Source organism: Prinia subflava, chromosome 3 (genome assembly GCF_021018805.1).
Source record: "Prinia subflava isolate CZ2003 ecotype Zambia chromosome 3, Cam_Psub_1.2, whole genome shotgun sequence".
In the NCBI taxonomy this organism is placed as follows: Eukaryota; Metazoa; Chordata; class Aves; order Passeriformes; family Cisticolidae; genus Prinia; species Prinia subflava.
Genome location: NC_086249.1, coordinates 101,011,680 through 101,038,191, shown reverse-complemented (window position 1 = coordinate 101,038,191; position 26,512 = coordinate 101,011,680). Strand labels below are relative to the sequence as shown.

General features: G+C 43.2%; 1 protein-coding gene across 1 annotated transcript in view; it reads right to left on the bottom strand.

Annotated features, from left to right (window-relative positions):
- The window catches only part of LOC134548349 (amine oxidase [flavin-containing] A-like), a 35,222-nt gene extending 9,615 nt beyond the window's left edge, over positions 1–25,607 (bottom strand). Inside the window, exons 1-8 of the mRNA XM_063393047.1 lie at positions 25,345–25,607; positions 15,154–15,248; positions 13,720–13,857; positions 6,491–6,595; positions 5,169–5,260; positions 2,698–2,839; positions 1,464–1,613; positions 336–495 (exon numbers count right to left, since the gene is read on the bottom strand). Of these exons, the coding sequence (XP_063249117.1) occupies positions 336–495; positions 1,464–1,613; positions 2,698–2,839; positions 5,169–5,260; positions 6,491–6,595; positions 13,720–13,857; positions 15,154–15,248; positions 25,345–25,390 (928 nt within the window). The 5' untranslated portion in view covers positions 25,391–25,607. The remainder of the gene's footprint in view (positions 1–335; positions 496–1,463; positions 1,614–2,697; positions 2,840–5,168; positions 5,261–6,490; positions 6,596–13,719; positions 13,858–15,153; positions 15,249–25,344) is intronic.
- Between the last annotated feature and the right edge of the window lie 905 nt (positions 25,608–26,512).

Below are 26,512 nucleotides of genomic sequence, written 5' to 3'. Positions count from 1 at the left end.
GATGCTGCAGGGAAGCTGATGTTGCTGGGTTCTGCAGGTTTCAGCAAGGTTTCCCAGGGAAACATTGCTTGTTCTTTTGGTCATCCCACCTCAGCAAACTGAATGAGATTTGGGATCCTGTTTGGGCCTGGACTCATTCTTGGGACAAGGCATGCACTCAAGCTCAGAGAAAGAGTTCACTTTCTAAGGAGGTTTACTTTTCACTTTTCTGTATGTTTGATTTTGGGGTTTTGCACATTAAACCCTCCCTTGGATTTATCCCCTGATTGTTAAACAGCAGAGCTCCAAAATCTGCACAGTTTAGAGTTCCCAAGTCCTCTGCTTTCCCCACCTACCCTTCCTCCTCCAGAAGGCTTCCCTGTAGTACATCATGCATTTTATGACACTCCCCATAGGCAAACGCTGAATTAACTGGTTTCTCTTTGGTGGCAGCTCTGGCTTGAAATGAATCTTTGTTGTCAGGATTGGAGGGATGGCACTGATCACGTACTTGCCCTGAAATGCAGAACAAAGTCAGCACAAGGCGCTGCCTCCCAGCGAGCTCATCCCATAGGACATGTTTGAAATACACTCTCAGTAGCTGCTAACAGCTTTCCCACACCTGGCCCTGCTAGGAGGCTTTCCCACACACAGATTTCCAGGTGACAAAAGTAATTCTGCCATTTCAGAGAAAAAGGAGATGGGAAAAAGAAACCAGAGTTGAAACTTGGCTGGAGACAGGTGGGGAAATGGGAGAAGAGACATCCTATGGCCTAGGTAAAACTGCCTTTTATCATCTCCAGGAAAATATGACCCACATTTGTCCCGGTTATAAAATGCTAAAAAAAATCACATTTGTGCATATTCACAAGATGTTACTTCAGGACAAGGAGTACTAATGGTGATTCCAGGTTTCCTGAACATGCTCCATCCCTCTCACAGGCCCTGGGTCTGACTGGAGCAGTGCAGGACCCTGTAGGGTGACACTATATCACAACACTGCTGCTCTCAGGTGCTCTCAGGCTGGTGGGGCTGCTGCTGCCCCATGGGTGCCACTGTGTGTGCTGATGGAGCATTTCAAAGCACCACAGTACAGAGGCAAAATCTTACTAAAGGTGTTTGGAATGTCTTTTTTTTTTTTTTTTTTTTTTTTTTTGTGCTGCAAACCACAAACTTAGACACAAACAGCAAGGTTATTTTTCCTTCCTTTGAAATGGTCTCAATGCAGAACTAAAACGTAAAAATATATAAAGACATAGACAGTTAAGGCAGAGAAGTCAGAGTAATGACAGAAACCAAGTAGCAGAACACCAAGAAGAGAGCCAGTCATAAATAAATCCGTGAAGCAGGTTCCATGGAGTGTCAGCACAGTCCAAGAAATAGACACACACAAATGGGTACCTCCTGATTACATCTGGCTGAGAGCACCAGCAGACGTATTCCCCTACTAAATGCATACTCCACTTTTGTTCTGATCGAATTACCTCATATATCTCATGGTTTAGAGTCTCCACAAGGACATTATCACCTGTCTGATCGATACTGATCACAGGTCTCTCCAGTTTAACTCTGCCTTTGAGGCGTTCCATTATTTTCTCTGATATCTGACCAGAACCCCCTTTAAACTTCCTCTCCTGAAACAACAAAGAGAAAAGAAACACAAACAAAAAATCAACAGCAATAATCACAATGACATTGAATATGGCTTCTGCTCACTATCATGAAATTCCAGGCCAAATCTTCAAGTCCTAAGGGTGCATAAAGACACCCCGACTTTCAGAAGAGAGAGGGCATCAACCTGAGCCTCAGTGAGGATTACTGACTAAACCATGTTTTCAATAGCTTTCCCCATAAAGTTTTTGTGCTGAAATGGCTGCCCAAATAGGTTTTATAAGACTTGTCAGGGCCACTTAGCCAGAAACCCTTCGTGCTTTTGCTCAACCAAAATTGATTGGGGTGAGGGAAGAGAGAAGCATGACAGGAACAAAGACAGCTTTTCCCATCCAGCTACAAAGGAAATGAAGTGCTCTTCCTAGGTAGCTTTCCCTTCTCCACGTGTTTCATTTAGCCATGAGTATTTTGGGATTAATTTTATTTTTAACCCTTGCTGCAACATCTAGCAGTTGCTGATGTGGGACAGCAAACATGATTGAGGGGCTCCTGAGGAGGAAGGTCTCCTACCACAGGACAGCACCAGCACTGCATACATCCTTCCTGAGAAAATAAATTGGCTGTCTACTCTTACCACCATGGACAGATGTTGATGGAAAGTGTTGCCATGTGAACTGGCCCAAGAAGGAAGGGCCTTCTGTTATTTACTTCCAACTCTTGTCACTAGAGGCTTCAACACCAAATAAACACCCACATTTCACTCTCAAGTACACTTGTTCTGAGCTCTTGTAAACACTCAAATGTGCCAAGTAACCCAGAGAAAATAAACTGGCAAAAAAGCAACACAACTGCAACAACCGTACTATGCTGAAGTGAATGTAGAAAACCCCCAACTGTTTAAATAGTGCCAATTTATTCCACATCTTAACTAATAAAATCCTTCATTAAACAGGGTTATTTGACAGGGCTGTATCACCCACGAGAACACATTTCTCTCTGGTGCCACGTGTTCTCATCTTTTCATTAATTGCAGGTTTTGATGGGTACAACACTGCACTCGCTCGCTACGGATTCAAGAAAGGAGGAGGAAAGTGAGACATTTTGTACCTGGCCTCCATTGGTGATAGAGAAAATCCTGGATGTGCCCCCACACTGCCTCACATACCACAGGAACCAGAGGGCAGAGACCTCGTGAGGCTCAGACGTGACGTTGACGTTCACAAAGACCGTGGCGAAGTCTCTGACAGCTCTGCATGAGACACAGGACCAGGAAAAGGCTGTGAGAAAATGTGCCTTCCTGACTGCTTCCAGGATTTTATATGTCATACTAAACAAGGGCTGCTTTCCCAAAGTCAGAAAAGTCAAGATGATTAATATCTGTTTAATTTTTCAGTCTGTAGTTAGTCTTTTTAAATGGGTTTCTACCAGCACCTCCCTCTCTCTCAAAGTATTTATCCATTTAGTTTGAAATCCCACTGATTTCACTTTAGCTGAATAGTTTCCCAGCTGCTATTGCTTCCATCAGAATAAATATTTTTCTCAGCAGAAGAACGTTTTTTATAATCAGTTAGTGAAGCTTTTCTGCATTTCTCATGGGGGGCTCCTGGGGCACATCAATTCCAGGGTCTGATGGGTCCTGAGGGACTGAAGCAGCCACGCAGCCCAGACATTCCCCACCTGTCCTGTAACACTGCTGCACTCATCTTTTGTGAAATCAAGAACATGGCTTGGTAATAACCCAGACAGAGGAACCAAACTGGCAATCACTGCCATAAAAATAAGGAAAGGGTCACCTGTCTACCATAGTACATCCTCTGAACAGAAACACAAAAACAGCAGCAGAAACAGAGGATCTGGCTGTTCACATTTCTTGCATTTGTGGCCACAGATTTCTAAGAAAATTGAGATCATTTTGCAAAGAAGGTAAAAGGACTTTGACTGCAATGAAGCTTCATGAAACAACATGAATTTATAATCATCTGATAAAGGAAGGAACTTTGCAAGTTATCTGGGCTAAAATATGTAACTTATAAACTTTTATAACCTCATTTCCCTAAGTATGAAGTCCATTCACCCCTATTTCATTAGCCAGGATATGAAAACAGCCTGCACACAAGAACCCTCTGTGACAATTCTGAGATCATCAAGACATGAAACAGTTGAACAGTTTCTTAGGTTCATGCCTAAGACATGTGAGAAAAGTCTCCAGGATCAGTGGATGCTGATCTGTGACACAGGACAAACAAATCTTTTGTAATCTTGTCCCTGAGTCACACAGAAAATGCTGTGGAAGAGCTTTTCTGTTTAAGCACAGTTTTTTATCTGTATGTAGAAAAATGTGGCTTGGCTTAAGGATCTAAAATGGGGTTTTGCTGAGTTTTTGAATGCATGTCAGCTGAGCACTTCTATTAAAACTGGGTATTTTACTGACAACATTGGCAGTAGAAGCTGTCCAGCAGAGAGGTCTGTTAAAGGAGGGATCACTACAAACCCAGTCCTGTTTATGTTCTACCAGCTCCATGGATATAAGGAGCAGTAAAACTACAAGAGGAAGAGTCAGTGCACTTGCAAGAGCAGTAGAAAGTAACCAAGTTTGCAGGCAAAAGGCTCATAAAACTAATTGCAAAGAAACTCCAATGTCACAGAGAGCAGGAGCGAGTCCAAATGGCTGTACAGCATATCCCATGGAGCTGGAGCAAGACCTAAGCCATAAAAACGAATTTCAGATGGAAAGTTTTGGTCAGGAAGCAGCAGGCACAGCACTAAACTGCAGTCAGAATGAAAGGCCAAAAGACCACAGTCACACAAATAAAAGACACTGAATAGGAAGGAGGAGAGTGTTAGAGAACAGCACAGGGGCTGGCACAGCAAGTGGGAACACAAGTGCTCATAAGAGCACACTTCTCTTTGCCTTATAGAGAGAAATGATTGAAAAGAGAAAGGACAGAAAGAGAATTTCCAGTTGCCATCACCTCAATGTACTGAACATTGATCCTTTTTTTATTTGTACAGTGCAGTCCCTCACAGAAAACACACTGGTCATTTTACAGATGATATAACACCTTGAGCCCACTTCCTGCCAGCTATTGTTGATGTTCTGTTGGATTGTTACTCACAAACAAGGAGGACCTGTGGGATGATGCAAAGGGGAAGGGCAGCCTTGGCTGCAGTGGCCATGAGACTGTGCAGTTCAAGATCCTGAGAGGAGTACAGCAAACAGCAGAATTGCAGCCCTGGAATTCACGGGGCAGATTTCATCCTCCTCGAGGGCCTGAATGTCAGTGTCTCAAAGGAAACTATACTGCAAGGCAAAGAGCCACAGGCGAGCTGGCTGGAGCTCAGTGATCCAGTGGTTTGAAGTGAAAGGATGGTGGGAAGAGCCCACACCACCACTGTTGTGTGCAGGGACCTGCTGAAGCAAACCCCAGGTTCCCCAAGCACCTTTGATGCCACCTGCCAGCCAACCAAAGCCCACCTCACACACCTCCTGATCTGTACCTGGCTGTACCACAGAACCTGCAAAAAAGCCACCATCATTCCACAGCTGGAATTCCAAAGCCAGGTAAAGATTTACGTACTTGGTCCAGCAAATCTTATTTATCAGCTCTTTCATGGTCATTTTGTCCCATTCTTCAGCATGTGGAGCATCCCATGGTGCATCAACAGGAATCTGGAGACAGAGGTGAAATACCCAAAAAATGATTCAGTACTTTGCCATTGCCTGGTCATAGCTAGTTAGTAGCACAGACTTAATTGATATTTTGGCCAGGAGTTATTTTTGTTTCCCGCACATGGATATAAATTTGGAACAAATTCACTAAAGGGAACAGTTTCCATTCACATCTTTGGGCATGAATTGCACCATGACCACCAAATCTGTCTTTGGCTGACCAGTGAACCATATCCTTGCGTTGGGACTCATCTGACTTTTAGTTGTCCAGAAGCAATTCCAATTTAGTTGTCTTGGTGTTCTCTAGAAGTTGAGGGGAAATTCTTTTTCCAGTCAGTTCCAACATGAGTATCCAAAGGCCTCTATATCTCTCTGCTAACTGCAGAGCAAGGAAAAAATGTCTAGATACTTTTGAAATACTTTAGGCAGTTGAATTCTTAATAATAATTCTTTGCATGTAAGTAACATAATCTGGAGGATATTACCATATCCCTAAATCTTTAAAAAATGTACTATTGGCAGAAAAATGTGTAGTATATTACATAAATTTCATTCTGCAATACCACAGAAAACCAATGGAATTTGCAGGAGTACAGTGAGTTATGCTTGAAGATTCTGGTAAGGTAAAGCCCTTGGTTTGTTGCTGGGTTATATGGAAACTGATGAATGTTTGAAAGAGAGGATAATGCTCCAGGGGCTGCAGTTGTACTGCTTATATTTTGAAATTTAAAAATAAAGTTACTGTGAAGTCAAACTGGAGCCCAGCTTAGGCAGCTACAAAAAGAAAAAGTCATCTTTACTCAAAATGCTGTCATGAGGGAAGGAGAAAAAACTCCTCCTCATCTCCCAGCTCGTGGAATATTTTTTCCTGTCATGAGAAAATACTTACACTGAGTTCAACCTCATTTTTTCAGATATCTTAGACACCTCCAGATCTTTTTGTCTCCTCTCATAGAATCATAGGATAGTTTGGGTTGGAAGGGGCCTTTAGAAGTTATCTAGGCCACCCCCCTCTCAGGGAGGAAGGCTTATTATTTCTGACAGTTCCTGGGCAACAGAGAAATCTTTCTGATGGATGCTTCCTTTCTGTTTTGTTTTGTTGTTGAGGTTTTTTTTTTCTTTAATATTAAAGAAACAATAAAAAACCCTGCCAGAAACAAAACAAAACCAAACCTGATTTATTCATGGTGACATAAGCATCATAGGAAACACTGAATTTTCATAGCCTACCTCTTTTCCCATCTTGTCCATGGTTCTCCAGAAGTTATTGTAATCCAGATAAACCAAGGGATTCCATGTTGAAGGGCAAATTCCTGTGAAATTTCGTGACTTTCCCTGAAATTCACATAAAAACACAAGCAACTGAAATACAACAGAGCAGATCTTCATTACTCAAGAACACAAAATTCTCAGAGTCATCACATGTTTGGCTTTTTGCCCCAAAAGACCTGACTGGGTTTTTGGGTTTTTCCTTTTTTTTTTCCCTGCATATGCATGCATGCAATGGAATGCACGCTGCTGAGTAGGAGGGATAAAAACAGCTGGACTGGCATTAAAAAGGACAATAACACCCTTTTATATCTACTGTTCTGAAGGGGTGGGGAGGGGTACATTTGTTCTGAGTAGGTTGTCACATTCTGGGCTAAGGATACTCAAGCCATGGTAATATTCCCTGTTCCTAAGCATCCTTCATTATTAGATTTAAATGAATCTACTATTTGCCTGCTGCTGGAATGTGCATCCTGAAATTTGCATGGGCCTAAAATTGAATGCATTTCAAACTATTTTAGCACCTTTATGGTACACCTCACTTTAAAAGCAAACATACCTCTTTATTTTGGAAGATACCTAGCCTGTAAAAAAAGTCTGAACAGGAAGTTTTTGCCTGCAGGAAGAAAAATATTGTACCCTTGCAAAAACGATGTCAGTACTTAAAATGTGTGTGACACAGAGCTGCAGCAGTGGCTGAAACTGTTATTATCTGAAACTGACTGTTTCAGATAATCCTGTGATATAATGATAGGAGAAACAATCTAACAGCAGCTGCTTCTTTGTGATAACTTTAATCTGAAAGAGGATGGGATGCACAGCTGACATTTGCTCTTATTGAATTGCTTTGAACCTTCCCCCCGTGTAAGTCAGTGGTGAATTTATCATCACACCTCTTTGTTGTCTGCCCTTCCAGGTGTGTCAGAAGTTTGTGTGAGGATGCAGGGAACTCTCTGACCATGACAGGTAGGGGCTGTGGTGCTAAAACAGTTTGCAACCTGCTTTTCAGTGAAACCCAGGCCAGCCCAGCACACCTGGCAGGTGGGAGTCACAGGCCAAGAGAGAGCCTGCAGTGCTTCAAATGCAGGGAATGGGGACCCAGGGACAGAGGACAAGAAGCAGGAGCCAAACACACCTTCCTCACACTTGGTGAGAGGGAATTTATTGATCTTCCCCACTGGTAATTTTGTATTTGTGTGCAAATACATATGGATTTCTGATATTCTGCAGAACATTTTCCTCCACTAAGATCATAACAAAGATAAAGGGTGCAGGATGAAACTCAGAGTTCATAGTGAGCTTTCTGACTTGGCAAAAGCAGTAAAATACTGAAATTCCTACATTTGGTGAATTTTTGCCAGCCCCAGGACAGGTACAGTAGGGGAGGAGAATGTATGTGGGTAAGGGACCACAGCAAGGCTTGGCTGGCACTGCCTGGTGCTCTGTCCTCAGGGCAGGGCTCCAGCAGGGCCGCAGCTCTGGAGCAAAGAACCAGGTTGTGACCTCAGCACTTAGTTCAGCCTGAGATCCACAAGTTTAATGTTTTAGGAGGGTGGTGTGGGTTTTTTTGGGTTTTTTTTTTGTTTTTGGGTTTGTTTTTTTTTTTTTTGGTTTTTTGTTTTGTTTTGTTTTTTTGGTTTTTTTTGTTTTGTTTTGGGTTTTTTTGGGGGTTTTTTTTTGGTTTTTTGGGGTTTTTTGGGGTTTTTTTTGGTTTTTTGGTTTTTTTTTTTTTTTTGTGTGTGTGTGTGTGTGTGGTTTTTTTGTGTGTGGTTTTTTTTTTTTTAATTTCCCACAAATGTTGTGCTTTCTAGTCACCAGGAGGTGGTTGGCTGCCTCTGAATTTCTGGGTGTGTAATCTCAATCTCGTGTACCACATACTTTTTTCTCTCTTTTATCCCCGTTTTGTTCTTTTTCAGACTCACACTGAAGGAGGGTGGCAGGGGGATGCTGCTCCAGCCTTGCCCAGGGGCACACGTGCATGCAGAACATTTCTGCCATGGCAAGAGCACAGTGAATGCTCCTGTGGACTCCCAGCAGGGAATGCTCCAAACAGCACCAGCTCTTCCTTTCCCTTGAGGACAATTTCTCACTGCAGCACTGTGTTCAGCCACAGAAAAGAGGGCCAAACAGGACATGCAGAGGGAGATACTGCATCCTACAGCTTTTACTGTCATAAACTAATGCTGTATCAAACTAGGAAATAGTGATACCAAGCAGTAACATACTACTGATCATTTTATTCTTATTGCACAGCATTTTGCTCTTCTAAAAGATCACCAAACACTGCTTCTCAAAAGTAATTTATTGCTAATAATAAATGACTTCTTATTCTGGTTGGGAACACAGGTGCCATCCACATTCCTTCCTTGCTTTAACAGCAATAATTCTGCCCTTCAGCAGAGATGAGGTGCAGTGGTGCCAGGCCACCCAAATCAGGGGGAAGAGAAGTTATTACTGCCATTCTGTCCTGTTGATACTGCAGGGGGCAAAGGGAAAAGATAAACTTGTGTCCAATCAGGAGTAGCAGCAAAATGTTCCCAGTTTTTCACTGTTCTGTGGAAATCTCTTTTCAAAAGTCTTTCTGATAAGTGATTGTGCTTGTACAGAGTGATGTAACCTAAAAACAGCCCTCCTGTCTTTGGCTTACTTAGCTTAAAACATCTTTGGTCAATGGCACAGCCCAGGGAGATCAATGGGAATTCATGTTTTATCCCCTGACAACTAAGAAATGTCAACTGATAATTGAAAGAGTCTAAAGTTGTGTTAATTGTTGCTCTCTTCTGCATGCAAAAATCCCATAACCTCAGTAAGACTAGAGCCCAATGGCAGGAAAAGCTGGAAAAATCCAACAGTGCTAACAGACCTGGAAGAGGCTAAGGCTGAATTCAGAGAGGCTGAAATAGTTCACAGACAGTGATCCTTGTGTGGTGGGGCTGTGCCTATCAGAGATGGGATCAGAGGAAAGCAAATTCCAGGACAGAAATTCCCATTTTCCATCAGGTAGCACAAGCCCAACAGCCTTAGAGATATCAGTTCTCCAACTTTCTGTCTGGCACAAGCATCTCCACAGCAGGGAGTAAATCCAGCCCGAGTGAGCTGGGGCTGGGATGTTATTAATTTGGTTTTAATATTGTTTCCCTGCTAGGCAGAAGAACTCTGGCTGCAAGTTTCACAGAGGAGCTCACTGCAAACAGGGAAGGTCTTGCAATATTCCATTTTTAAACAAGTTTATAGTGTTCTGGATGAATTATTTTCAGAACTACTGTTTTCTTAACTGAAAGGCAAATAACCCACTGGCTTAGTTCCCATGCTAACACATGGCTGCCTGACTGACCCGCAGAGTTTACCTAACTCTTTTTTTTTAATTTCCTGCTGTGTCAAGTGGTTTCCTGCAGATCTCAGATCTGAGTCCTGCTGCCTGCTTGGATTAGTTACCCCACACCAATCCAAAGAAAACAAGATCCTCAAGCACCATCCCTCAGTGGTTAGGAAGAAGGCAGTGAGAGATGAGCTCTGCAAGGTCTCTTCCCTGCCCAGGGCTATGCTGGGGCTTGTAGCCAAAATTGCAGGAATTCCTCCCAAGCTGTGAAACCACCCCAAGTTTCAAATTGTGCCAGAGGAGCAGACAATTTTGCCAGACTTGAGAAAGGCTGTGCCAGGCACAGGGCACACATCAGGAAGCACAGGAGGAGCATCCCCCATGGCCCAGAGCAGAGGTTGTTGCTGCCTGGGGCTGTGCACAGCACAGAGCAGCAGCTCCCCCCAGTGAGATCCCTCCCTGATCCCCCCTCCAGCAGGTCTGGCCCTGGGAGCAGTGCTGTGCCTGCCACTGCCTGATCCCTGGGCATGAACAGCAGCTTTGTGGTGATGTGCAGAGCCTCAGCCACAGACCCACTTGCTGCACCCTGAGCTCTTAATCCAAAGGCAGGATGAAGGAAAGGAAGGAGTAGATGGCTAACCTGAAGCACTGTATAGAAATCCTCATATTTTATCAAGTGTTCCCTCCCTCTGAAAATCATAATTCCTTATTAGAAAATATTATATATCCTGGAGCTGTGTGCTGCTGCCAGATATTGGAGGAGTGCAGTTATATGAGAAGGTTAATACCACACCAAGGCCCAATGCCTTTATTTTCTAGGGTTTTCTACCAAAAAGGTGAAAACAGCACAGAGCTTCAAGGGCCTCTGTTGAAACAAAAAGCTGTCTGCCAGCTCAGGGAAGGGAGAACTCCAGTATATCCTCCTGTTCTCAGCCCAAAAGCATTCTTGCTGAATTATGGGACAGTAGCCATAGAAAAAATTAGCTGGAAAGAGGGCTCATAACAAACACTGAAATTTTTGATTTACAGATTTGCAGGGACAGGATACCAAAAAAAAATCCTGATTGACATTAAAGGAGTCCATGTTACCATGCTGACTGATGGGAAAGAACAAACAAACAAACAAAGCTGAACAATAGTTACATATTTGGATTTTCAAAGAAACTCTAACTACAAAGGACACCTGCACCAAAGAAGCAACTTGGTTATTAAAGCTTGCAGTACATGGAATTTTTCCACACACATATGGGAAAAATTCCTGTCAGGAAAAAAGAAGTTCATTAAATCCCTCTGGGGATTTTCACTTTCTCTTGGGTGCTCCCACTGCTTGGATAAACCATTTTCCCACCTTCTCCCAGCTCAGTCAAAGCAGTATCCTGGAAATCTTCAGAAAAGGCCAAGCTGAACCAATTGCAATGATAAAGAAAAGACCAAAAATCTTAATCCAAGGGTGCTGGAGATTACATACAGATGTCACAAACACATCTAAAGCTGTGCTTAGTCATTTCTCAAAACACTTCCTCTCCCCTCTGACACAAGCACACAGCATTGCAGACTTTGGAGAAAGCTCTTGGGAGGAGACCTTCCTGTCTGGCCCTGGCTGCACTCTCCTGGACAGCCACCAGCTGACAGAAACAACAGCTGAGACACAAGGGGAGAAGATTTAATCAGACCTTCCAAACCTGAAAGGCAGTAGGTGGCCCATGGCTGATGGTGCATTAGCCCAAGAAGCTGGAAACATCCATCTATCAGATTAACATTTAATTTCTGGTGGATTTGATCCTTTAGTATCAAACAATCTCTTTGCTAACACCTTCTGCCATGTAGGAAATGCCACAGGAGCTTGTGTTCCTGGAGCATCTTTAATGAATGTGAGGGGTGCAGGGAGGGTACCTGCACCTCCCCATCCCAGCCTGGTGCCAGTGTGCAGCAGGCAGGAAAAGGACAGGGAGGGAAAAGAGCCCTGGGCACTGAGCAGCCCAGCCAGCAGCCAGGACTGCACAGATGGAGCTTAATAAGCTTCTTCTAGAAGACGGATATAAGAGAGGGTTCAACAACACACCCCTAAACCAAAGGGCAGGGTGACTGCACAATGTCTCAAGGAAAAAGAATGGAGAAAAAGCTGTGGAAAACTTCAGGAAAAGAAAACGTAAGAAAAGGGCTACCATTCATGGGAAGAGGATGTGGGAGAAATGAGACCTACAGGAAGAAAAGCATCATTATTTTTCATCCAGTGCTTAAATCTGGGAGACCTTAAAGCCCCTTTGCTGTCACCCTGGTCCAACAACTACAGCTCCCTTGGGACCCTGATCATCTCAGCAGGACCACGATGACAAACCCAGAATTGATCCACAGCCTGTGATCCAGCTGGATAGCTCACAGTGCTGCCTCTTGCTTAGAAATATGCTTCCACTTCAAAGAAAACTTACAAAATTACATGGTCATTAGCAGGGACGTGCATAATGCAATGTGGGACAACAAAAAGCTGCAGCTTTGGTGTCAAAATGGATTAAGGGCTCAAAGTAATGGAACCCATTAGAGCCTTTTATTTAACATAAAGAAGATAAGTGCCTTTTAGGATGCTGAGAGATTCATGCCTGAGCTTAAATTAGAGTGGGACAAACATTCTGCTGGTACAAACCAGCCCATCCCTCTTGCTGTAGAATTACATCAATTTTGCATGAGGGGGTGACAAATAACTTTTTTAGTATTATGGAGTGGCTGTGCAATTATTTAAGATGTGTCTGTTTTATGAGCATGGCATCAATCTGCCCAATAAGGAGTGCTTGCAGAAGCAGATGGTAAAACTTTGCAGCATGAGCACATTGCTCTAATTCTTAGGAAAAAAGTGGGAAGGTAATAGAAATGAAACCAATTAAGGATCCACCACATAGGATGGCTTGTCTATATCAAGTATGTCAATTGTGACTCATAGGCTTCAAGTCTGGTTCTGCCAGAGCCTGTTAAGTACCAAAACTTAGGAATATTTTTTAAAAAATAGAAAGTGATGGTATTTGCAAAGTAAAGTAATAGTTTGAGTTATGAATACAGTCACATCTCACACCAGTGAATCTTAGGCCTTTCTTTGTCTTTCTCCCTCCTGCTCTCACCCTGCACTGGTTTTGGCAGCAGGACCTGGGTGGGATCTGTGCAAAAAATTGAGTGGGCTGAAGATGGGGCACAAGGGTTGGAAATCTGCTCTGAGGACAGATTTCATTCCTGCTCACTTCAACCACTTTGGCCAGTATTGCACAAGAGTGGCCACCTGGATTCCTGCTGCCCCACATTTCAGAGGTGAATCTTCTGGTGACTCTTGGGAAGGGCCTGTGTGTCACCATTAGCCAGAGAGGGAACCTCAGGGTCTCAGATTAGATGATTAAATTCCAAACACTCATTTGTGAGATGAATCCTACCCTAGGGGACTGGGAGAGATCTCATGTGAATCCAGACGTGAGCAAAATATATCATCCAATTCCCAGGGTAGTTCCATAATACTGTTGTCCAGTATCATCATTCAATATTATCCATCAATACTATTATTTTTAAATTTAATTTTGGCTTTTATTTCAAAACAAGTATTTCCTGAATTTCAGGCAAAACTTCAGGCAGGGGAGTACGTTCAAGGACAGTGTGCCAAATGCATCCCAGATTTTTTAGCTGCTGTCAGCTGTATTTTTTGAACACTTTTAAAAAGAAAATAAGAACCATTTGTCACTCTCCCAATAAGTTAAAACAGAATAACAACACTTCAAGCAGGTGCTTTCTGGATCACTAAGGGTGAATTTTAAATGAGACCCTTTTGATGACTGTCAGCAATTTCCAGGTTTCAGTGCTACCTTTGGGTAGCTCAGGAGGAAAATGCAACACTTACCCCTTTATGATGGAACATGTGGCCCTCAACATAAACTTTATAGGTCTCCACCCCCAGCTCCTTTGCCAGTCGGAGAATCCGGTTTTGGGTCGGTCCCACATATGATCCACCAACATCTACATAATTCACTTTGTCATTCTGTGAAAAAGAACACAGGAATCAGAAGCTGTGCAGGAATCTCCTCAGTACAGAGAGCTCGAAGTAGAAAGAATTACTCCCTACTGAATGTGTATGGAATGTATGTGTATGATATTCAGGAGGAATTTGTTAATGGAAAAGGTTGTCAAGCATCGAAATGGGCTGCACAGGGAGGTGGTGGAGTCACCTGATGGAGATGTTGAAGAAATTCACATTACTTTTTTTGTCATTGCAAAACATTTCTGCAGTTGAAACCATCTCCAGCATGGAGACTTGTTTTCTCTCTCCAGAAATCTGTCTAGACTTAATGCTGCAGGTGCTGAGCACTGCACTGCAGTTTTCCAGGAGATTAATCTCCTTTCCAGCACTGCACAGCCTGCTGCTGTCTGGGCAGGGCCCCCAGCCATGCCTGCCATGAAAGGTGCTCACTGCAGCCCTCAGACCAGCACCCCACTCACTTGGGAAGTGGGAAGAAAGCAGAAGGTTTCAGGGATGCACAGTCTTACAGCAGGCTGATGTCCCAAGACAGTAACTCTTTTGAACACTGTTTACAGTGAGTATTTTAAGCCTGGCATTCTCAGTGTCACAGAAGGATGGTGTTTATGCTCCATGTTTCACACACAATGATTTCTGCTGGAACACCACTGTTTATCTCTGGTTCCCCAACAATGGCACCTGACATAATTTACAGCTCCCTCAATTCCAGGTTGGGAAGCAGAGGCAATGTCTTCATTACATTACCCTGCACCACAAGTGACTCTTCATTTCTTCTTTTTTTCTTTCTTTTTTTTTTTTAATAATGGCAGTCAAGATGCAGTTCATTTTTAGAAGCAGGAGTGTTATTTCATATAATTTTAAGACATTTAAAACATATGTCTGAGCCATAACATAGCTGGTCCTGCTCAGGCTGCTTCTTACAGGGCTCTAAATTATCATGCCTGCTACAGTATGCAAAGAGAGTTGGGAAAAAGAGGGAGAATGTTCTGACACTCATGGTCCCAGATGATTGTTTTCAACATATTATTGAAGCCTAGGTAGACAATATTCAATTTTTCTCTTGTCTGCTAAGCCAGTCACTGCCTCTTAGGCTGTCAGGTTGGCCAAGCAGGAATTCTTGGTGAACACACGCTGACTGATGACTTGGCTTAGTTGCTCTGTCACCTTCTAAGGGATTGAGCTGAAGCTGCAGTTCCCTGGATCAAAATAATCATAGTTCCCTGGTCAAAATAACAGGAGTGACATCTGTCACATTGCAGACCAGCACGAGTGAGAGCCCACACCTCATGGAGCACTTACTCTGATGGTGAATGTCCTTCCCCCAACTCTGTCCCGGGCCTCGAGGACCACCACGCTGACCCCAGCCTCAGACAGCAATTTGGCAGCTGACAAACCTACCAAAAGAAGAGAAAGTGCATTAAAGCAAGTGGCAGCAATCAGGCACATTAATGGTCAAAAAGGTCACACATTTCAATAGACTGTTCTCAAAAACCCCTGAGAGATGCTGTGAACTTTGCCTGGTATCTCACCACAGAAATCATGTGACTGCTGCTTAGTTGCATGTTGTAACCACTCACAGACTGAAGTTTCCTCCTTGGGTTGCATTTTGCCCTTTTAAAAGCAGCAAAACTCCATTTATTAAGGGACAGACACACATGTTACTCTTCATTTGTGCAGCCCATGGAAGGGCAGCACCCAGCTTGGGGGACTTGCAGTGCCACAGTGACAGCAATAATGCTCCTCTCCCACATCAGCTCTGCTCCTCTGCTGTCCCTTGTCCCCATTCACATGCAGAAGGAAAAGTCTGCTGCCCTGTCAGGATTCATTCTCAGCCACGGAGTTTGACCATGACAATCAAACAGGCTGCATGCAGACACTTTATAAAAGGAATTATGGTCTCAGCAAAAATCATCTAATTATGGGACTTTGTGATGGAGCCACTAGGGACGACCGAAAATTCAATAGGACAGGAGACCTCTTTGCTTCTGACAGATGGGAGCTGAAATTGTAAAAAGCAATCATGAGTTGGTGAAATCAGATTATCCCAGTGCCCTGCAGGCCAATTTGGCGCTGAAGCATTGCTTCTTTGGAGTTGTTTCCCCTCCTTAAGTACACGAAAGGCAGCCCTATTGATCAGAACTTCCAAGATCCCCTGCAGGCAGGACTAACCATATTACACTCATGTTTATTACACTACCCTGAAATGTGATTAAAATCAACTGTTTGTGAGCCTACAAAGAAGGTCTGAAAAGAGCAGGGGAGAGGAATCATTCTGGGAAGAGTTAAATGTACTCCTCTATTCTAAGGGCAATACAGAATTGACCATAAACTTCTATGCATAGAATCCTTTAATGGAAAAGTGGAACACCACTCACTGGAAACCAGAAATGAGGAAGTTCAAATGTCTTACACAGGCAGAAATTATAATTTTCATACTCATCTAAAAGTAACTTTACACCCTTGCCCCATATTCTTCAGATTGCTGCTGGAGCAGGAGTATACTTAATTCTTCCATCTATTTAATATTCTATTTTTTTAATTGCAAGCCATTTTTCAGTGGAGTGGATATCTTATAAATTGACCTAATTTATTTCAGTGATAATTTTTTTCCTCCATGAAACTTTAGAAACAATTTTTTCAAGTTAATTCTTTAATCCATTGAGTGATGCTTTCTCTTCCTCCCCAACATAAATGTAGAAGACACAGATCTATGATGTTGAAAACACAAACTGCAATATTTTCTTACAAATGCATATTTTTTTAATATGCAGAAAAATGAGATTTCAAAATATACAGCGGGTTTTGTCACAAAATAGTGGATATCCTACATGTATAAAATAAAAGGCTGAATTCTCTGTTCTGTGTAAATTGTTTTCAGGTAATTCTTTGTAAGAAAGTTTACTGTAGATATATATGCCTTGAAAAAATTGAACATGAAGCAAAAAAAGTTTGCCTAGGTATGAAAAAAAAATTAAATGCAAATCTTTCATGCCTAAGACCATAATTTCATGCTGAATACAACAGCTCTATTCCTGCCACAGTTGTTTAGGAAGAATAATGGTTACACTGGACTGAGCTGGAAGTTAAGCTCACTACTGGATTATAGCTTAATTATGGGATATATCCAAATAAAGAAGGGCTGCTAAGCGATGAAGAATGTGTTGTAATGTGACTGAGGTTCTCTAACCTGTTTGCCTGTTAAGCTGTACTTGTACTCCAGACTTACAGGTGGATAAGTTTCATTATTATTAAGCCAAGGGACATGTGAGAAACTGGTCCAAAAAAAAAAAGAAAAATAAAAAGGTTTTGAAGTTTCATAGACTGGGAAACAGCAAGAAATAAATTGAGACAGCAATGGCTTACTGCAAACTGGGAGAGGGCATGACTCACAAGTAAAAACTATACAAAATATGTTTATTTAAGATTACTACTACACATTTATTTGCTCAAAGCATGGAAACTATTTTCTTTCAAAACAGAGGACTAGGAACAACACACACAGCATCTCTATGTGTATCTGTATCTGTTGGACCCACCTCTTTAGCTCCACCCTGGTGAGACTGAAGTCCACCAGGTCCAGGGGTTCCCACAGGTTTGTCTGGAGCACCCCACAAGTCACAAAGCCTCTTTAATACACAATTAATCTGTGCTTTTTAATACACAATTAACCTCTAAACTGACTGCATTTTTACCCTTCATCTTCTCCATAACTTGAGTTTTCCAGCCTTTTGTTGCTGTTCCAGTATCCTGGACAGGACTGGACACCAGAGAGTGATCATTTGATTGATGGGGTAAGAATGAGAGAGGAAGGAACGAGATCTTCTCCTTTCCTGCTCCTTGCCTCATCCCTGCCTGCTCAGCTCCCCTCAGGCTGCATGGAGCCATCCTCTCACGTCCTCTACAACATCTCCATCCCAGAAGACATCATGAACTTCAGCAACTGCCAAGGAGAGGAGCAGGGGAGGAGCTGTCGATGCCCCATCCCTGGAAGTGCTCCAGGCCAGGCTGGATGGGGCTTTGCACAACCTGTTCTAGTGGGAGGTGTCCCTGCCCATGGCAGGGGTGGAATGGGATGGGCTTTAGGGTCCCTTCCAATCCAAACCATTCCAGGCCAAATGGAGCACTGGGCAATGGGAACACCCCAGTGTCTGCTGGTGTGACTGTGGGGCAGACACTGCTGTCCCAGCTGAGCCTGCGCCCGCGCCGCCTCCACCTCCTCCAAGAGCAGCCCTGAGATAAAGCTGGAAACCACCCCAGATCACTGCACAAGCTCCTTCCAGATATCCCCCTAATTCCATGAATTAGAAACACACTGCTTGCCTCAGCGAGATGGAAGGAGCCTGCCAAAACCATGCCTCATTCTCTGGATCTGGAAATTCACTTATTGTTAAATGAGAACAAACAAGGAGAGACATCCTCCACAAGGGTTTCTATGGAAATCTCACAAGCAGCTCCCCTCCTCTGAAGATGCCATGCAGGAAAGCTCTGTTCCTATTGATTTTGCAGTGCTATTAAGGACTCAGAATTGCTGCTGCTACAGATCATAGTGTGGCTGCTTTCATGCCAGAAAATTGTAATAATCCTACCACGAGCAAAGCCCTTTGAAGTGCATCAAAACACTGGATATACAGAAAAAAACAAAACAAAACACCAAAACAGCTCAAACACACATACAAAAAAATAAGATGAATCGACTACAAGACACACTAAAAGACTGAAACATAAGGATGCTGAACAATACTGAATTTTGTAATACAACAAAGCCCATCTCTATCTCATAGGAAAGAAAAGTTCAACTCCACAGGTAGCAAACAACAACACTGGGACTTAAGAGACTTGAATTTGGTTCCAGAGGAGTCCTGTAATGTGGAAAATGGTTCCCTGTTTTGTAGGGAAGTGTTTATAAGAGTAGATTTATGAGGATAATTCCAAGGTGCCTCAGTACTGGGGTTGATACAGGGCATGTGAGCAGAGATGAGTTCTACAGCACAAACAATGAGAGTTTTAAAAAAGTTACTTTATTGGAAATGTCCTGGTGATTGTATACTAACAGGAGAGAAAATTATTCTACTTTTCAAAATCTGGGCTCTGTAAATACAGAACATTCCTTCATAAAATCCTTATTAATCCACCCTACTGTACATGGCATGGCATAGCCACGTTGTGAGGAAGATGATTAACTCTTTACTGTAGTGTTCTAGCAAGCTTTAATTGAGAAAATGGGGGACAATCTTCCTGTAAAATCCCTACATTTTTCTGATTTTGGTGAGGAAATAATTTTAAGACTTTCTTGCTCATTTTTTCTAATAAATCAGTAAAATAAGAGAATTTTCAATATAGCACTAATAAAGTTCCAATGTAATGGCATTCTAATGTTATGATTGTTTTTACTGTTTCATTGATGGAAAACCTAACCTTTTCTAAACACAACTGAATAATTAAACCTGGCATTGACTACCTTAAAATCAGCTCTCATTTTTCCAGCTAGAAATCCCTTTGGCAAATAAAATGAACCTGTCAATGAGAGATGAAAACATTTCTGCTATTATCATAGGGTAAAATCTCTTTTCCTTTATTCTTTTCCTGCAACCCAAATTACCCTTTCATTGGAATTTTTGTGTACATCTTAGCATTTATTTAAGTTTTAAAATACAGTTAAAATGTGCTCAGTTACATCAGAATGACCAGAGAAGCCACTAATGGGCAACAACACACAGAAAGCTGAGAATGAAAGAACTGTTTCCTTTCACTGACTAAGGATTTGAAGATTTTAAATTGTCACTGAAAATATATTAAAAAACAAAACAAAAAAACCAAAAAACAAACAAACAAACAAAAAAAAAACCAAAAAACCAAAACAAAAAAAAAACCACCACAAACCCACAAACAAAAAGACCCCGACAAACCAACAATGCTATTAATTCAGTAACAGCATCTTAAATCCACACAAAACAGCAAGAATGCACAGTGTGGATCACAAGTCTACATTTATTTCTACTTCAGTGTTGCCTAATACCATAACATCACTAATTTTCTGCTTGTCAGAAATGTGCTTTATCTTGCCATACTTTCACATCCCCTCTTGTAGAATACTTGGTACTGGAGAGAGATTAAGTTTATGTATTTTGTAATTTTCAGGTAAATGCATTTAATTTCTTTTTCATCAGTATTTTTTCCCTCTAGGAAAAAAAATCCACTTGACTCAGCAAAGGTCTTAACCAAAAGAGAATAAATATTTTCTATTACAGAGTACATTGTCCCAATAAGACCAAGGCACTTACTGGTCTCAATGGCATCACTGTCTAAATGCTTTCTACAGATGCAAGCTTTGTTCTGAACGGCACAAAGACATTTTTCATGGACAATGTTAACAGAAATACAGTGGGCAGGAAGAGGGAATTCTATTGCAAAGATGAATCCACTCCTCTGCACACACCCACTGGGATTTTCATGTCCACAGCTTCTTGCAGTAAACATTCCTTCCCCAAAATAATGCCCTCCCTCAAAACAAAGGCAGAAAAAAGTTAATGAGTATAAGCACAGGGTTGGAAATGAGGCATCTTTCCTCTCATTTCACATTAAAATGAGCAGTTAAAATGATGACAGCTTGATACCACCTACTAATGGAAATAACCAAGGTAATTACACACATTTTATGACTATTGACATTTTTTTTAGTTAGTGTTGTGCAGAATAAATTCCTGTTACCTAAATGGTGACTTTCAACTAAAAAAGTATGTGAAAAAATGCTGCTGCTAAATTATGATCAATGTCATCACCACAAATACCAATAAAATCAGTGCTGGCATTCCCAGAAAAGACATAATGCCTGTTCCATGCCTGGTTTTGTTATTTTAGGGTATTTTTAGGGATCTGTCCTAACTACTTGGCTATTTCTTTTGCTTATTGGGAAAAATAACATTCATAAGATTTCAGCAGCAAAAGAGCAGAACACATAATGAAGAAGGAGGCAAATGGAAATTGGTACTTCTGCTTATTTGCAATTACTGTATAAAGCACCCATTACACTTTGTACAGCGTTCTGGGAGTTTTGCTCCTGCTGTAAATTCTTGTCATGATGACAGTCAGCTTGCTAGGAGTACATTGGGAATTCAGAGCTCTGTGAAACGTTGTCATTTGTTTCTGCATCCCCAAAAATGGTCTTTAGAAATCTCTGCTACTAAATGACAGCATTATCACTGATTATCAGCTTTCTGGTTGGATCCAGAAAGAAGGAAGGAAGGAACAGGGTGGATGGAACCCAGCACAGGGCAAATGCAAAGCATTAAACAGAGAATGCATTTTATGAATCAAATATTACATTCCTATAGGTCAAATCCCAGGTAGATACAGAAGTAACACTATGGGGGAAAAAAAAATCTATTGAAAACTACTCCAGATTTCCACAGGTCGGACTGATTCTATCTCACACCAACAACGTGTGTGTGACAGTTTATGTGACACCACCACCCACCAGCAGCTTGGAATGCTGTCAAAACAAACAGGGCAGTGTACAACAGAAGCTGGGCTGCCAGGATGGCAAGCAAGGAAAATCTGCATTTCCTCATTATTCAGTCTTTCACTCAGAGCCCAAAGCCAAGGCGTAGGTAGCTCGAGGGGTGAGGCTGTCGATCATCACTGTGGAGCTGGAGATGCCAACACAGAGTGCTTTTCCACAGAGAGAAAACCCAAAAAAGGCTCAATAATACATGTTTTATTTCTACATAAAGAATAATCCCTCCTATTTTTACATCCCAGCTTTTCCTACAATTTGTAGCCCTTGGACTCCTCTAAGTGCAGCAGAAAACAGTGCTGGGAAATCTCAGCTTTGATTTTGTAGAGCCACATAATCTCCTTGTTTCTAGATAAGAACAAACATCTTTTTCTGTTATAAGTAAGAATAAATAAGAACTATCCATGTCTGCGAATTACAGTCTTAAGATTAAGATTCAATTACATCTGTTTTTCCCTTGTGTTTTGTACTTGTAACACAATGTGCTAAAATTTCTTCCAAAAGATATTTGCATACAAGATTTTTTGGACTTCTCTTCTTCTGGACATACTTCTCCCTATCTGCTGACTCTTTGGTTTGCATTATGTAGACAAACATTATTAATTCTACATGCAATCTTCTGATAAACTTGGCTTCCACACAAGTTGAGGCTGGCACATGAATATATTCATGGCACATGAATTTTTCCCATGAAAAATGTTAAGGTGTTTTGCTTACTTTCTTTTTTTTTTTTTTTTTTTCCAAATCTGGAACTACTTAAGCTTGAATTTTCAGAGTGTGTTTTTCAGGGTGTGGTTTTTTGTGATTCTTTTCTGTGGAAAATCTTGGTCAAGACTGATTGTCTGTTTCTAAATGTCTAGCGAAAACATATTCTTTGATTTTGAAAAATCATGCCTTTTTTTAGTTCCTACTTTGGAAGTTGCAGCAGCAACTTGAAATTTGGCAGGGAGGTAGCCCTGGAGTCAACATAACATATTTTGTTATCCATGAGAAAATACATCCCAATTAGATCAGTTAGAAAGTTTTGAGAAATTACAGGTCACAGCAGTCATTTTTCAGATCTGACAAGCTGAAGTATCTGAGGTTTCTGTCAAAACTCTCTGAGCACCTAATGCTGTCCAGTTGTTAATGATCAGTGTCTGAAGAGTGACCGAGCATCCAGGACCTCCTTACAACATTTTGTGTCATCACCTTGCTGGGTTTCAACAAACACACAATCAAGTAAAATCAATCAAGTCAAAATCAATCCAAAACAACACTCTTCAGTTCAGCAGAAAATGTTATAAATAGAAAATGGGAGCAATATTCAAGCCATATAAATAAAAACTCCCTGTGGGTATGGGGAAAGTCTTTAACTTCAGGCACCAGTTTATTTAATATGCTTGGGCATAAAATGCTGTAATTAGTATTAACTGTATTACAGGGGACATTATCTATTAACAGTGATACAAACATGTGCCTGGGGCTTTTACTGGCCACAATCCACATTTTTAACATGCAAGCCCACGTGGAAAGACGAGTCTATCCCAACCTCTGCAGCTCCCTCTCTGTAGGGGCCCAAAGGCACTTGCTGATGCAGCCTGGACAGTTTGAGTGGGATTCCATGAGGTACAGCAGCAAAATCTCAGAGACAGAAGCCACCCAAGCAGAGTTTCTTCCAAAAGCACTCTTTGCAGAAGCTCCCTGCACCCCTAGACTGCAGTTCCCCACAGGCAGAGTGGATTCTGTGTCCCTGGAATACCACACTGTGGTGTGCATGCACAGGCCAGGAGCATGGATGAGTAGAACGTCAGGCATTGTTCAGAAATTGCCTCTCAGGACCACACTTTGCTTTGCTTTGAGGAATAGACAACTCCAGAGCTGCCTGTCAGGATTTGAGCTTCATTTCACAAATGCTGGACAAATATTTTTAAAAGCCACAGCATCACTGCTGGGAAGTTCACACTTAATAGAACAAGCACCTTGCTTATACCTCCTACAGATTTCATGTTTTTCTAGTAAAGAACTAGTTCATCCCAGAGTTTCCTATCCCTTCCTGCAAGCATCAGGTAGGGAGTATTTAAAATACAGTTGAAGGAGAGGAGACAGAAATCTCACCAGATGAGTCAACTGCAAACTCAGTCTCAGAGATACAAACAGCAAGTCAAGACTGGAGTCAGAGAGATGTTGAGGGGAAATCTTGTCCATCCTGGAGCATGGTTTACTAGGTATTCCACCAGAAGCAGAGCTCTAGAGACAGATTACTTTTTTCTTCTTCTTTTTTTTTTTTTTTTTTTTTTAAGACCAGAAAGCAGCACTGTCTAACCTTTTGCAAGACTGAGGTGTAGGCACATTGGTATAGGAATGGTAGTGACAGAGAAGCTGTGAGAAAAGCAAAACAGATCAGAGTTTAATCCCCAGATATGAACAGCAGTGTAAAGATGTATTAATTATTAAAGAAAGCATTTATTGTCTATTTGTCAATGGCTGTTTTCTTAAAATGATGGCTGTTCTAATTCATAACAGGAAAACACCAATTTCTATGCCACTGGCATGGGGTTCCATCGGCATGAAAAACGTTCCTGTACCCCAGGAGTGCTGTGACATGTTTATTTGTCTTCCTCAAGCCACCGACAAATTTTCAGGGACTGTGAACACCTTGAGATTTTCTCCTTGGCTCCATTTCAATCCTCACACTGGGTTTTGGTCCAAGGCATCGTTGTTACAAAGTAAATCAGTGTTTTTGTACCAGTGAGATGGGATACTGCATAGAAATGCTCAAAGCATTTTCTGAAATACTGCAACAGGTTGGGGACCTGGAGGAACGAGGCACCCTGAAGGCAACAAGAGCTTCTCAGAGCTCTAAAGACCATATTAAGAGGATGTCACCACCAGCTGCACACAGAATGGGTGGTAATTCCCTAAGGACACTGTGTGCATCACAGGAACCCTACGGATGAAGACCAAATGTCTCATGCTTGAAGGAAAATTATCAGGCATCTGGTAAAACTGAAAAAGCAAGGAAATCTGGGAAAGGAAATCTCTTCCTTTCTGTCTAGTGATGCTACAGATGTTTTGCATATTTACATATTCACAAATAACTATTTAAACAATTACTATTCTTTTAGTATATGAAATAATGTAATTATGTAAACCATTTGCTGTTTTACATATTAATTCACTGCAGGTTACACCAAAGAAAAGCTTCTGATTCCTTCTCAATACTAATAAAACCTAACTTTACCCACATCAATAATGGCTGTAATATCACTGAATTCACGTAGTCACAAAGCTCACCTTTATTGAATCATTAGTGAAGTAAGGACTGCCTGAAAAGTGAGACCTGGCCAAAGCTGCCAATGCAAAATTGACCTGAGGGACAACCTAAACACTCATTTTCTCCAACACAGCAACATTCTCATTGTTGGTAACATAAAAATTACTAATTAAAGGAGGTTTTAAGCATAAGGATAAGAGGCCACGATGCAATTGCTGGTGTCAAAGTAGATCTGAAGAGTATTTTGGGTAGTGTTGCCTGGTGAAGCGTGAGGAGCCCGTGGCACTTGGGGAATCGGGCTGCCTCCAGCACAGCTCTTCTCACAGCAACAAACACTAACCGAGAGATACTCCCAGACGTTTATTCTGCACCATTTTTTCCAAACAAAACAACTCCCGCATGGGCAAACTAAAAAAACCCAGCCGAAAGCCCCTCTTAGCGGGGACAAGGAGCGACAGCCCGGACCCATCGCCGTGTCCCTGCCTCGTCCCGCACCGTGCGCGCTGCCCGGCGCTGCTCCCGCAGCCTCCCTCCCTCCCAGCCGGGAACAAACCAGGGCAAGAGCAGCGACCTGTCCCTGACACAGCGGCACGGATCATCGCCCTTCTCCTTCCCCAGCGCACCCCGGAGCCCCAGCTCCGCGCTCGTCCATCGCCCCCGCCCGGCCCCGCGCCCGCAGGGCGGGATGCCCCGAGGACCGCGCCGTTCCGCCCTGACCCACCTGAGATGCCGCCCCCGATCACCACCACGTCGCATTGCTCGGCCATGGCGCTGTCCCCGCTGTCCCCGCTGTCCCCGCTGTTCCCGCTGTCCCCGCTGTTCCCGCTGTCCCCGTTGTCCCCGTTGTCCCCGCTGTCCCCGCTGTCCCCGCTGTCCCCGCTGTCCCCGCTGTCCCCGCTCCCGCCACGGCCGCGGCTCCGTCCCGGCCCCGCGCTCGGACGGCGCCGTCCCGCCCGCCCCGGCCCCGCCCCTGGGCGTGGCCACGCCGCCCTTCCACCAATGGGCGCTGCCCGGGGGCGGGGACTCAGCTGGCCACGCCCTCCCCGGTGTTCGCTGTGCGGTCCGACGGGACGGGGATGCTCGGGAACACCGGGAGCACCGGGAACACTGGGAACACTGGGAACACCGGGAACACTGGGAACACCGGGAACACTGGGAACACTGGGGGCACCGGGAACACCGGGAACACTGGGAACACTGGGGGCACCGGGAGTACGGGGCACACCAGGCACACCGGGAGTCCCGGGAGCACCGGGAGTACCGGGAGCTTCGGAAGTACCGGGGGCACCGGGAACATCAGGAACACTGGGGGCACCGGGAATACCGGGAGTACCGGGAGCACCGGGAACACCGGGAACACCGGGAGTACCGGTAACACTGGGGGCACCGGGAACACCGGGAATGCCGCATCCCAGAGCATGCATCTCTACCGGCTCAGTGCCGCACCACGCCAGGGGGATGGAGGCAGGCGGGCGGCAGCGTGGCCGGTGCGGGATGCAGCGTACGAAGCAGCCAGCGCTCGCTTAACCCCGTGTCTGTGACCCACAGCGGCTGCGGGGGAGGAGGACATCCATGGAGCCAGAGGTTAAGGCAGCCTGCCAGCTTCACCTCCTACTAGAATCGAGTCCTGCTTGATCCATGAGCCAGGGAACAAGGGGTCAGCCTTTCCATAGATGCACCTTCCCACAGACAATGCCTGAAATGATAATTGGCTGTCAAAATCCTGTTTGTACTTAGCTACTTTTACTGCTCTGGAATACATGATGGTTGTGATATTCCTTACCATGCATTTTACAGCTCGTACAGGTTTTATTGCCAAAGTGTAAATGTCATCTCTATGGAGTGGAAAAAATAGAGACCCTGTCCATCCCCTTCCAAGTAAGCACAGG